This window comes from Suillus subalutaceus (assembly GCF_016647625.1).
Source record: "Suillus subalutaceus strain FC151 chromosome Unknown DFJ58scaffold_168, whole genome shotgun sequence".
Classification (NCBI taxonomy): Eukaryota; Fungi; Basidiomycota; class Agaricomycetes; order Boletales; family Suillaceae; genus Suillus; species Suillus subalutaceus.
The window spans coordinates 58,003-70,707 of NW_024540417.1; the positions used below are offsets into that span (position 1 = coordinate 58,003).

Consider the following 12,705-nt stretch of genomic DNA (forward strand, 5'->3'; position numbering starts at 1 on the left):
AGCCAAAGCAACGCGAGAAGTGCAGTGCAACAACAAAGTGGATACAACGCACAACAGCCTCGGGGGAAATAACAGGAAAAATAATGAAAAACAACAAGACGAACAAATGAAACGAAGGTGATACGAACACCTCTTGCAAGTATCTAAAATCCAGTAAACGAACGCAACGCGCCAAACACCCTCCCCGCTAACCCCACCCCCTGAGGTCCAGCACTAGGACCAGCAGACGGAGGATCAATCTCGTACCCACCTTCCAGCACCTCCATCATCCTATTCACATCCATCTCGCTGGCCTTCTTATCCCCCCAGAACTGCACAAGAAACCGATGTCCAGTAGAAGACACCCGGTACTCGAGGACTTTACACAACACCAGTTTTCCGAGGGTGCTGCTTGGATCAGGGACGATGAGGAGGAAGGCTTTGTTGACGAGCTGTAGTGGATTTGTGGCGAAATCGTGGAGACGTTCGGGGGTGAGTTGTCTGTGGGGACGACGGGCGAGGGCGGGGGCGATGGGTTCTAGAGATGAAGAGAGGTCGCTTTCTTTTGGGAGGTCTGGAGAGGGTTCTGTCATCGTACAGGCATCGCGGAAATCTCGGGCTTTGGTAAATGGGAAGAGAGCGGGGGGCATGGCGGCGTCGAAGTCAAAATTGGGGTGGCTATCGGGCTCGAAGTGTGGGTGGGTGATGCTCGCGCCGTCGCTGCTCGCGCTGTTGCGGTCAGCTTTGGTAAGAATTTCGTGGAATGTGGTGGAGTAGTAAGACCCCACTGGTGGATTCGTATCAGGGAGGCATAGCATGAAATCGCCAGGACCTGGGGTTGGGTCAACGGATGGAGGGAGAGATGGGTGGATGCTAGGACCGAGAAGCGGGCCTGGCTCGACACTTGACATGGAGCCATTAGCTGCTTCGTTGCGCATCGCCAGCTTCCTTCGCGCACTACCAACATGATTGAATTGATGAAGCGACGTAGCAGTTATATGTTCGACTCACCGAGAATTACGGGCATTAACACGCTTCCTCTCTTTCATTTTCTGAGCTTCTAATTCATCACTAATGGGAATCAATACGTCAGCTAGTTGGATTGAGGCGGGGAACACATACATCTCGCCATTTTTTATTCTTTCCTTCAGCCGCTGCCTGTATTTTTTATTTGCCTCACGATGTTTGTCTGATGTTTTGTGACCTGTCTGGAAACAAGTTGAACGAATAAACAGGCCAGAATGGCTGAGAACAACATACCGAGTTATTGTGACTATTCATCATCGCTGAAATGCCTTCTGTATCCACTTCCATTGCATCCCTTGCATAATCAGACCCAGGGTCTACGCCAGAAGCTGGGGAAGGTAAGGCTCCTGCTGAGGATGGAGTGGGATATTGAACCTGAGGTCGGCGAGCAAGCTGCGACTCAGAAGCCATTGCTAGCGAGCGCTGAACAGGACGTAGAGTAGTTGAGGTGGACAGTGAAGCGTGTGATGACGCGGGAGGAGGAGTAGGATAACGCGGAGAAGCGGAAACTGAGGTATTTGCTAATGCTGCGGATTGCGCGGATAGGGCTGATAAGGCTGCTGCATTAGCAGTTGGGTGTCACAGATGCGGGGAGTTGTGTGGTCGATGAGGTACGCGCTGCAGCTGCAGGGTCGGCGACATGATTTGGAGGTGGTGGGGGTGGTGGGAAAGTGTAAATAGGTGGAGCAGGTAAGTGCGCAGATGATACAGGTGCAGATTTTGGTGCAGAGGTAGCTGGCGTAGGCGCGGACGGAGGAGGCCGTAGAGGAGCAGTGGATGTAGATTGTGATACATTGGATGTCGTTGGCGGTGGTGTACGTATCAGTGGGGTAGGTGCGGGTATGGGGGTGCGTATGGATGAGGTGGGAATAGGAGCACCAGCACCAATATTGATACCAATAGCGGGTGCAGAGGCGGTAAGAGACGATTTAGAAGCGTTATTTGTGATAGATAATGTCGTTGAATGTCCTGCAACTGATGCTCTTGGCAAGCGGATTGTCAGTGGTGTACGAACGCGAGGCTGAGCAGTACTAGTACTGTTAATCGGTTCTGCTGATGCTGCCGCAGGTCCCTTGGAACGCGTATACGGTGTAGCACGAGTTGGCGAAGAATTGGTTGCTGGTGCAGGAGATGACGATGAAATATCATGGGTATGAGTGGACGCTGTAGTTTTTGCGCGTGTCTGCGGCATGCCTGGAACAAGAGCTATAAAATTTGAGCCTGGTGAAGCCTGGGAAGCCCGATTTTCGAGCAATGATAAAAGAGGAGGCAACAATATTGCGGTCGTAACAATCCCTGCAGCTCAGAGTCAGACTGATTCAAGGATTTTGGGAGTAACCACTGCGTCTCGTACCACCTTGGGCCCAGCTAGATATCAAAGTTAAAAAAGAAAAAGAGCGTGAACACTTCCGTTCAGCTCTTTCCATCTTTGGTGCGAACTTTGTTCAACTGGCTTTTTTCCGACAAACGTCGTCAGCTCATCGTGAGACTCGGGCAGTGCGTCGAACCTAACCGTTGCCAGAGGGTTCCTAATACCTGAGCAAATGCCCAGGACCATTTTCTGCTCATGTGCATTGACATTGACTATCCAAGCCAAGAAGGAACGACTGTCTTCTCTGGTAGACACCCACACTTGCAAAACACATCAATTGCAGGTATGAGTTGCAGAAAAAACCTAGCATGAATAGGATGACTGCTCTCCCATCTAGTCAGACGTTGATAGAAGGAAGAGTCATTCACATCCGCCAACACAAGTTTACCTTGAGTTGATTTATCGGGCGTTCGGGAGTCTGGCAGATTAGGGCTTGCGCGAGGGCACAAGAAACTTGATCTGCATTCAATTGTCTTTGATACGATAGGTTCGTAGTACACACTTAACAAAGCGCCATAGTATTCTGACAGTCCCTCCTAAATTGGCTGTATGGCTGCAAGGTACGAAGTTTTCATATGCTGTGTGCCGTATCTTCCGACAAACATAAAATCGTCGTACTACGAGGGGAGGCAAGAGTTCACATTCAACCCCGTCGTGATGGCGAGAGGTGGTACACATATCTCCTGGCATTCCGAGTCAACGCTGCATGCTGCACTGGAAAGAGTACACCAACAATTTGAGCGACGAGTCTTATGATGATGTCTTCAATACTCTTGGACTCGAGGAACCCAAGGCGAGAACCAAAGGGCTCGTTGAGTCTGTCGAGAGCACCTATCGGGTCACTAACGAATTGGATAGACAAGGTGGCATTGATCTGCTTCTATTCTACGCTGGAGCCGGCACAGCCCCTGCTACGCTTCACTGGCTTGAAGTTCCACGAATTCTTCTGTGAGAAGAAAGTTCACATTGTTCTTGCAATCACAATCTTCGAAGGAGAGCAGAGGATAGAGGACGGGCGCCTTCGAGCGATATCATATCCAAGTCGCTAGCCATGTGTGCATCACTGCTGCTAATAGATTAAACGGCAGACACAGAGATCTCTGAAGAACCGAACGTCCCGCGGCCCTCTGGAAAGATTATTTACTGCCGACAGGCGGAAGCAAGCATGGATAAGAGGGGCATATGAGAAGCTCTCATCTGATGGAGCGTTGCAGTATGTCTCCAAAAGTTGCAAAGAGTGGGCTAATGTAATCAAGCAAGACGTTTATGGATGTTTTTGCCGATACGTCGAACGTAGTACTGTAGGACTGCCTCACAAGCAGTACCTGCCCAGGCTGACACCTTTTCAATGAAGGGGTCGATCCCTTTAAAGGAGACCTGTCGTTTTCCGCATCATAATCAACTTCGCAAGTCCCTGCACCGTGAGGATACGATGTATCAAAGCACTCGGGACACCGACTGAGAGGGTCGGGCTATAGGCAACTCGGTCAGTGGTACCATGGTCCTTACCAGGCGTCAGTTTGTGATCACTCGTTAGATGGGGTTAGACCCTTCCTTCCAATGTCGATTGTATGGGTCGCATTTGACTCCGGATCAGAGATGAGGTGACCTACTCTTGGTGCGACCTGCTTTTTTCGTCTTTCGTCTATCGCGCAGCATTACCCTTGTAGTTGTGGCGCCCCGGATTCTGTATTTGCATGTACTGTGGTAGCATGATGTTTGCGCTCTTCTTTCTGTAATCACGGGGTTGCACATACCGCACACAAAATACAAGGCATCTTATAAACCTAATTAAATCATTCCAGGTGACAATGTTAATTTCTTTCGTACGGTGCGAAGTTAGATCGTCCTGAGTTGGTCAACGACTGATTCGCAGGGTATTGAAATTCAGTGAGGCCACGAATCTCGTATAGAGTGTGACGAGGGAGGGGTCTACATCAGAAAAACGAATATAATTTGACATCATCGAGTTCGAAATTGGCTGAAAGAAAAGTTGAAGTGGACGGGTTCATCGTCAACACTGATCAATATGATCCATTACATACATAGGAAGATGGACACAGCCCCGGTCGAAGACCTGAGTGATTCGTTAACACAGCACTTGAGCTGTGATGCAAACACGTGGATAACACATGGGATACACACCATAGTACATGACTTAAAACAACAGATACCCAACTTCTTCGGCTCCAAACCAAACGTCCACCGTTTCAGTGTACAGTCCGTCCTTCGCATTGGTGATCGGAGTGTCTAAATTGGTTTGAACAATTTGTGGTGAGTGATACTCTAGGCTGTAAAGCGACTACTCGCTTACCGGCAACTTGGATAGCGCAAATATTTTCGCACTACACCACAGCAAGACCTACATACGTAGTCCCTAGGCCATCCTGTGGGTCAAGGCTGAATTACTGTAAGCATGCGTTCTCGTCAGCTATACCTCGTGCTTTTATTGACAGAAATGGGCCAGTCGACTGTCTTTGTCATTGTCGGATAACCCATTCTCATTCAAATATCTAGGCGGGCTTCTTGCATAATCCACTTGAGAGCGCCATCATGGATTCTCTGACTGATAATACACAAGCGGTCACGCCCAGGAAGACGATGCGGGGCCATACCGACCAGGTACGAGGTGTTCTGCACCTACCTGGCGGACGGCGCATCATCACATGTTCGGAAGACGGCTCACTGCGACTATGGGACTTGGAGAGCGGCGCACAGATCAGCGACGACTGGCGAGACAAGGGCGACAAGGCAGCGGTGTTCACCATAGCATTGTCTCCAAACGGGGATACCGTTGCGAGCGGAAGCGATGATGGAAAAGTGAGGTTGTGGGATGTCGAGACGGGGGAGGTAATTGCCAAATGGACAGGGCACACTGATTGGGTGCGGTCAGTAGGCTGGAGTACAGATGGTCAACGAGTGGTTAGTGGATCCGACGACGGGACGGTAAGGGTGCGGGACGTCAAAAGCGGGAAAACAGTCCTGGAAATCAAGACCGGGAGCCAGTGGGTGTTGACAGTCATCTACTCACCCAATTCAACAAAAATCGCGACTGGCGTACACAACGAGAGCGGTGTAAAAATCTGGGATAGCGAGACAGGCGAGCTGCTCGCTACACTCAAACACGATTATCAAGTTTGGAGCGTGGTCTCGTGGACATCAGATGGAAAGAGGCTTGTCTCCGCGTCTTATGGCTCGATTAGGATATTCGACACTGCCACTTGGCGGCGGGTCGCCATCTTGGAGGGCGGCACATTTGATGTCCACACCTTATGCTTGTCTCAGAACGGCCGCCTCCTTGCGAGTGCATCTGATGATCAGACAGTGCGTCTGTGGAATCTTACCAAGAGTATCCCAGTCGGTGCACCTCTCCGGCATGAAGGCAATGTGAGATGTGCAGCCTTTTCCGTTGATGGAAAGCTACTAGTCACCGGTTGCGACAACAATATGTACGTGTGGGACATCTGTGGCATCCTTAAACAAGCAGGTTTTGAAAACCTACTGTCCCTTCCTAATGTGAGTGTAAATGCCATGACTTTTCACCAAAGACCACGATAATATCCTATTCGTAATAGATCGTAGCTGGAAGCCCGTTAAGGAATGTGCGTGATGTGTTTTTAACCTTTCCAACCATCTAAGATCGATGTTCTAGAGTAATGCAGCACGGCGCCCAGCCCAGCTCAAGAATGCCCATCGAGGACTGCCAGGCTTTTTCGATGACGCACCCCATGTGTGTTTTCAACGGTTTTGTTAATCACTTCTCGTTCTGACATGTGTGCTCTCAGTCGTCCGCGACCCGCGACATCCATCATCGTTCCTCTGCGCGCCGCCGCCGCTCTCTCTCAACCTCTTCTGGGAGTCGAACTACGCTCTTCAGCCGCATTCCAGCGCTCTTTCGACATTCTCGCCCCAAAACTGGCGAAGCAATCGAATTCCAACAACACCCAAGGCAAAGCATCTTCTCTCGTCGCAGTCATCTTACTGTTGAAGTTCCTGCAGTACAGGACAGAAAGGTACGACTTCCTCCACATACGTCTGAAACCACCATGGTTCAATATATTCTCTACAGCCGTTGGCTGTCGCTCTGCGGCCAGGAAAACGAACACAGCAGCAGCATAGGCAATCGCGAGCCCAGGCGTTGTCATCGTTAACTCAGCCTGCCGCTCCCTTGACGTCCACAACACCCGCTCCAGGTACTAACATCACCACACCAGATGCAGCAACTGCACAGTGCCGACCTATCCCATTGTGGGCTCGTCTTGTGCTGTTCCTCTGTTGCGCATCTCCTGCACACGCCAATGGCCATTGATACTGCACTTGTGGACAACTAAGTCATATTTGATTCGAGTTTTTTTGCGCTCTTATTTATTATCTCTTATCTCTTTCTCTACACCTTCAAGCTTCGCTACTCTATGAATCGTGTGTTCTCGTCGTGAGGCTCGTGGGGTGCGTTCGCACCTTTTTATGTTTTTTTTGTTTTGTTTTGGATCCTTGTTTATTGTCCTGTGGGGCGGGGCCCTATGGTGGACACTACCTACAATATCGTACTTTGCTAAATATGTGTCGTGGCTCTGGTGTGTTGATACTAATCAATGGTCCGTGCGAGAGCAGGGACGGTGACGCCGTCTTAAGGCGTTGGAATATTGTGTTACATCTTGGGTGCGCTTCTCCTCCCCTCTGGCTGCTTCCTCTTTCTTTCTACCTCATTCCTTCTCCTTTGGGGGGGGGGGGGGGGGGGTGACGTCTCCGAAGACCTGTTCCATCCTTCTTGTGCGCGCAATGTATTTGAGTGTGGCTCTAATTCCTTTGCTCTCGTTCAGAAGATACTTGATGTGGAACTGGCGTGGTCCTACTTCCATACGGAGTGCATTGCGTTGTCTGATGAAATTGGGGCATACTAATAAGAAGTGGTGGACGGTTTCTTCATGGGCGTGGCATTCCTGGCATGTTGCCGACGGCGCTCGGGCTATGCGGTGAAGGTGTTTATTGAGTGCTATGTGGCCGGTGCGTAGTTGGAAGAGCAGCGTTCCGTGTTTTCTTGGTAAGTCTGCGATTTTGCTGGCGAATTTCTTGGACGGGGCCGTGTGATCTATGGATTGAAGTCGGGTGTAGCGGGGTGATTCTTTCATGATGCTAGCGGCTTCGTCTTTGATCCTGCCATAGAACTGCTGTTTGAGTGCGGATTTGCTTTGCGGGAGGATTCTGATCGCGCCGTTTCTGGTCAGGAGTGACTTAGGGAGTTCGTGCGCATCTGAAGAGTCTCCTGACGCGGCTTTCTTCGCTTCCTCGTCCGCTGCCTCGTTGCCTGGTATGCCTTTGTGACCCGGTGACTGCCGGATGACTAGTTTTCTCCCGTCCTTGTGGGGTATCAGGTTGCGCAGGTCGTCATGGAACGTGTCTGCTAGGTGGTGGTCTGGTCTTGATTGGAATGCTGTCATGGCGAGTATCGCTGCTTGGTTGTCTACTCCTAGCGCCATTGTCCCCCCCCCGTTGCCTCCTTCCTCTTTCAACAGCTGGATTGCCAGGATCATCCCTACCAGCTCGGCCTCATATACGGTGTGTTCTTCATCGCTTCCCAAATGCAATCGCTTCCTTCTCATCACCTCCTCTCCCCTCATTAGTATTGCTGCGCCTCCTACTCCCCCGTCTACTGAAGATCCGTCCGAATATACCCGTAGGTCCTCCATGGCGAGTATGTCGTCTTCTACGGCTTGCTGCGTTGATTCTGCGATCTGCGTGTTGACGTCCGGTTCCCACTTGGGGTAGTGTCTGACCGGTTCGATCTTCTCGATTTTGGATGGATCAATCTGAAATTCGTTCATCAGTCTATGTAAGGGTGAAGGATGCCGCTTTCTCCCCTGGAACTCTCGCTTTTCACTGTATTCATATGCTTTCTTGCTTTCTTTGGCTAGCACCCCCCTTTTTATGTAAGGACCGTCATCCTTGTCCCATTACATCGTGGGTTGTTCGTAGCGCTCCACCAATATTTCCATTTACTAACATTCATCGTCACTCGGAATATCGATATCGAACTAGATGCCAGCTCATTTCAACACATTTTTCTACAGAGTTTGAGACTGGGTACAGTATTTAGTCTTTCTATACATATATTGCAATCCAATTCAGAGAAGATCTCCTGGATGGATATGAGGACGTGGCGAAATATTGCAAGGGAATACCATCAAGGAGCTAAAGCGATGCAACTGTTAGTGACTGGATGATGGGATGACGAAACAAAACTACCAAACAAGTCCGGGGTGGAATTGAGGGGTGAAGTCGATCACTTTGCCCTGGTCATCCTTGGCGAAAGAAAAGTCCACCGTGGCTAACATGGTCACGATAGCAGTCCACACAGAAGCATCACCGGCATACCGCCCTGATTAAAAAAAGGGATTAGCTTATCACATGCCATATAGCATTGAAGTGGATCAACCCACCCGGACATCCACGCCGGCCTAAGCCGAAAACGTATCCCGCGGGGTCATCATCCGTCAACGCGCCGTTGACGTCTAGGAACCTCTCCGGCATAAAACGAGATGCGTCAGGGTACCGCTTTTCATCTCGTGAAATGGCCCTGCAATGTGACATCAGCATCTCGAACCCCGTGGAGAGTCTAATAGTATCTAACCAGGTGTTACACATGACGGTCGTTCCTGATATACGATATTACAAATGATTCGTTCAACGGATAAGAATAGCAGACCTTTCGGAATGAAAAAACCATTGTATGTATCGTCACTCGAAGTGGCATGTGGAACGCCTACATAATTATCTTTAGCAAAGGCAGAATCATACAGCGAGGAAGATTACCGAGAGGTAGAATGGGGTGCCATCGGAAAGTCTCCCGCAGAATTGATTCAACATAAGGTAGTGATGCTCTGTCCTCAAACGTAGGTAAGCGATCTCTTCCGATCACCGAGTCGATTTCCGCTTGTGCGCGTCTCTGGACATCTGGATACAATACCATGGCAAGAACAAAAACCATCAAAGTCGAAGAGGTCTGTGAAGAGGTTAAGCAACACACGATATGATTGGAACACCACTGACCGTCTCATATGAACCTGCATAGTATATTTGTCATGGGTACAACAACCTTCACAAAAAGGTAACGTACCCATAACACCAGCTACAACTGCTCTCTTTAAGGCAACTTCGAACATCGGTTTGGATGCCTCGTCTTGCTTCTCCATTCGTTGCAAATTTTCTGCCACCATCGAGGACTGGCCGATGAACGAGTTTCCAGCCTTTGCAGGAATATAATCAACGTTTAGCTCCGAACAAGATTAAAAAACGATTCTTACCATATGCTGTTGTGCAGATTGAAACGGCAAGTCCCTGATTTTATTCATATGATCGGTCGAAAATTGAGCATCGCGTTTGATCGAAGATCCCCAGCACCAGTCAGGTAACTTCAGTACTGCATGAGGGTGTGGGATATCAGGTCTTTCTCATCAGCGGGAGTGAGCTCACGGAAGGGGAAGAGTTGAAGCAAGATTGCTTTCCCTGGGGTCGTCATCTCAAGGCCAACAGCCACTGTATTTTCCATCATTTGAACCAGAGGATCCTCACGAGCGCTGGGCTCGTAGTCATATATAGTAGACATCCCAACTGATGACGAGAACCTGTGGATAAGTTGACAATCGCTTGATATTTGCAAACACATTGGCTAACGTTGCGAAGTGGTTATGATAATGTTGAGGGTCATCGATCAGGTTGACGATCATCTCGCGAACCCGTCTCATCTGCACCGGGCGAAGCTTGAGTACAGAATTAGGACGAAAAGCTTGGTGGAAGAGTCGTCGAGAAAGACGCCATTCGTCACCATAGCCTGTGAATGCAAAGGTGATCGCCGACCAGCCAAATCTGGCTGCATCTCAGACTGATTGAATGAAAAATATTAAAACAACGCACTGTTCGGCTGTAGCGAAGTATGGTCGATCGGAGTAAATCTCAGAACGCTTGTCCAACAAGGCTTCTGCAACATTCTGGGAATTGATCGATATGACTCCCTGGCCTAGAAGTCGCACGAAAACCAAGTCTCCTGATATAATGGTTTGCACCACATATGGGCCATACTATTCGTCCACGTACCATAAGCAGCATGCCATTTCGTATAAGTCAACCAAGGCTCCATGCCGTCAATAGACAAGGTGTTCCCTATCAGTGGGAGCGGCACTGGGCCAGGAGGAAGGCGAGGCTTGCTCTGACTGTTCTCAATGAACCGCCTGAGGGCTATGATGACAGCAAAGGAAAGTGGTAAGACGGCGAGGATATCAAGGCGACCATCAACTGAAGGATACATGTCTAGAGCAGTGAGCAGATCATCCGAAGCACGAAACAGGTCTTATAAAGGACCCATGAGAAATCCCGTGGAACCCAGATCAATGAAGGCCCCAATTTCAATCCCGACAGATTTTTTGTCAGAATGTTTCACTTGAGAGTAAATTTTTGCTGAGAAAACGAGGTCAGCATATTATGCTGTTACCGATCGATTATATTCCCTGTCATATTATTTCGTGAGTAATAGTCGAGTAATATACAGTCTTGATCGCATGTGAAATTCTTCAGCACACCAGTACCCTCAATAGGCAGTCACTGTACGGTTGTTCCGCAACTTGGTAAGGAGTACCGCTCCGCGGAGGACGGAATTTCCCTTTGTAGTCCTACTCGCTTGGATAAAAGCATGTCCAGTAATGAATTAACTAAATCGCTGTATCGCAGTATGATGTGAACTCCCGCAAATACAAGCACACCTCTTCGAGGTGCCGCCATTGAAGCAGACTCACCTGTGCCATCCAAAATTGCAAAACGTGCCCGAGGGAAAACGTTGGACAACGGAGAAAGTTGGGAAAGGGAGTAAATCAGGGGAGGGCCACCTAGCTGTCGGGTCACTGATACATCAGATAACAAAGTGTCGAAGTAGCGATTAGTCCAGCACCGGCTTACTTAAGCATTGCGTTGACAAAGAAACTGAAATTAATATTGACGCGGTCTTTACGCACCTGATACGAGGCATTGACGCGGCACTATTGGAAAAAGAGATTAGCCATGACCTTGGGACATCTACTCGGACGCACCACACATGCCGTTGACCTTTAACCGATGGTTTCAAAGAGGGGAGTGCGATCGAGGGTCAGAGGAATATCGGTGAGTTTCGAGTAGATGACTTAGGAGCATTCATCGAGGGAAAACGGGCTGTAAACTGTCGGTCTTCTTGCAGTGCTGCATGGTCGAACTTCGTGTATGTAGAAACAGTGCAATCAATATCAATGTCATTCTCTTTGCTACGTTCAAGTTACTCGCTCTAGCGAGTCTTATCCCACTGTAATAAAAGCTATAAGCTATTTCAATTTTGAGTTGGAAGTTCCTAATATTTGTGAGCGTAATGCCATGGCTTTTGACCAAAGCTTGACCACGCTAAATATCTGTAATAGGTCGTATAGCTGGAAGTTCGTACAAGTTACAAGTCACTTACAGCTGTTTGAGAAAAGTGGCAAAAAATTTCACGCACGTGTGACCAAAAAAGGAAGTCTTGCGCAGTCTTCCTGCAATTCAAGTTATTCAACTCGCCCGAATCGGCGAAGCAACCGAACTCCAACAACACCCAAGGTAAAGCATCTGAGTCTCTCGTCGCAGTCCTCTCACTGTTGAAGTCCTTGCAGTGCAGGACGACTTTCGTCGCATACGTTTGATATCGCCATGGTTCAATATATTCTCTACCTAGCCTAGCTATGACATGGGTCGACGGTCGACCTAGGTCATTCTCGCACCCGACCCGCGGGTACCGAAATTTTCAAAGGCCTACTCGTACCCACTCGGGTCAGAGCGTCGCGGGTGAGCGGACATATTTCGCGAAACTGGTATGTACATGTGCTGAGCAACAAAATAAAGTATGTACCAAGCTTAGTCTGAGTCAATAACAATCTCGTTGCTCTTTCTTGTTGACAGCGCATCGCATTGCAATGAGGGCACGATGGGCCTCAGGTGTATACTTTGAAATCGAGCCGCTAATGATTTGCTGGGCACCCTTCGCATTGGGACCTTGGTTCGAGACACCACATATTCTTCGATGCCCCGATTGAGGCTTTTCGTCCCTTGTCCAGTTTGTATGCGTTTTTGGTGATGTTGACAGGGTCGGTGCAGCACGTAAATTTGAACTCGAGATAATCGCGGCTGCTGTGAGCTTTCAAGCAATGTTGTAAAGATATCGTGAAGTGATCATATGCAGCGGAATTCCACCGAGCTTTGGATACAGCTAAAAGGTCAGTGAATTTGCGAATAAAATTGAATGAAGAGGGGAACATAAATATACTAGTCTCGTCATCGGT

General features: G+C 49.0%; 3 protein-coding genes across 3 annotated transcripts; 1 reads left to right on the forward strand and 2 right to left on the reverse strand.

The window, feature by feature from the left end:
• Positions 1-1,354: 1,354 nt before the first annotated feature.
• On the reverse strand, positions 1,355-2,386 carry DFJ58DRAFT_136614 (uncharacterized protein). The gene has a single exon (XM_041378828.1). It carries the CDS (start codon positions 2,195-2,197, stop codon positions 1,571-1,573), a length of 627 nt encoding a protein of 208 aa, XP_041237803.1. The 5' UTR covers positions 2,198-2,386; the 3' UTR covers positions 1,355-1,570.
• Positions 2,387-5,652: 3,266 nt separating this feature from the next.
• On the forward strand, positions 5,653-6,732 carry DFJ58DRAFT_136642 (uncharacterized protein). The gene is made up of 4 exons (XM_041378829.1): positions 5,653-5,893; positions 5,953-5,979; positions 6,030-6,107; positions 6,163-6,732. The coding sequence occupies exons 1-4, from the start codon at positions 5,825-5,827 to the stop codon at positions 6,526-6,528; spliced, it is 540 nt and encodes a 179-aa protein (XP_041237804.1). The 5' UTR covers positions 5,653-5,824; the 3' UTR covers positions 6,529-6,732.
• A 1,884-nt stretch (positions 6,733-8,616) lies between these two features.
• DFJ58DRAFT_862165 (cytochrome P450) lies at positions 8,617-10,937 on the reverse strand (the record flags this gene model as incomplete). Its single annotated transcript, XM_041394063.1, has 12 exons — positions 10,469-10,937; positions 10,289-10,418; positions 10,049-10,240; positions 9,848-9,999; positions 9,679-9,794; positions 9,492-9,621; positions 9,425-9,438; positions 9,188-9,377; positions 9,081-9,137; positions 9,006-9,030; positions 8,815-8,951; positions 8,617-8,753 (listed from the first exon to the last, which is right to left on the reverse strand). Exons 1-12 carry the CDS (start codon positions 10,677-10,679, stop codon positions 8,617-8,619), a joined length of 1,491 nt encoding a protein of 496 aa, XP_041237805.1. The 5' UTR covers positions 10,680-10,937.
• Positions 10,938-12,705: the final 1,768 nt, after the last annotated feature.

Bases quoted from the DNA above. Each gene is read 5' to 3' on its own strand.
- DFJ58DRAFT_136614 (XM_041378828.1), bottom strand. From the start codon at position 2,197: ATGCCGCAGACACGCGCAAAAACTACAGCGTCCACTCATACCCATGAT.
- DFJ58DRAFT_136642 (XM_041378829.1), top strand. From the start codon at position 5,825: ATGTACGTGTGGGACATCTGTGGCATCCTTAAACAAGCAGGTTTTGAA. The intron at 5,980-6,029 runs GTGCGTGATGTG...TCGATGTTCTAG, and splicing joins CTGGAAGCCCGTTAAGGAAT to AGTAATGCAGCACGGCGCCC. The intron at 6,108-6,162 runs GTGTGTTTTCAA...GTGTGCTCTCAG, and splicing joins TTTTCGATGACGCACCCCAT to TCGTCCGCGACCCGCGACAT.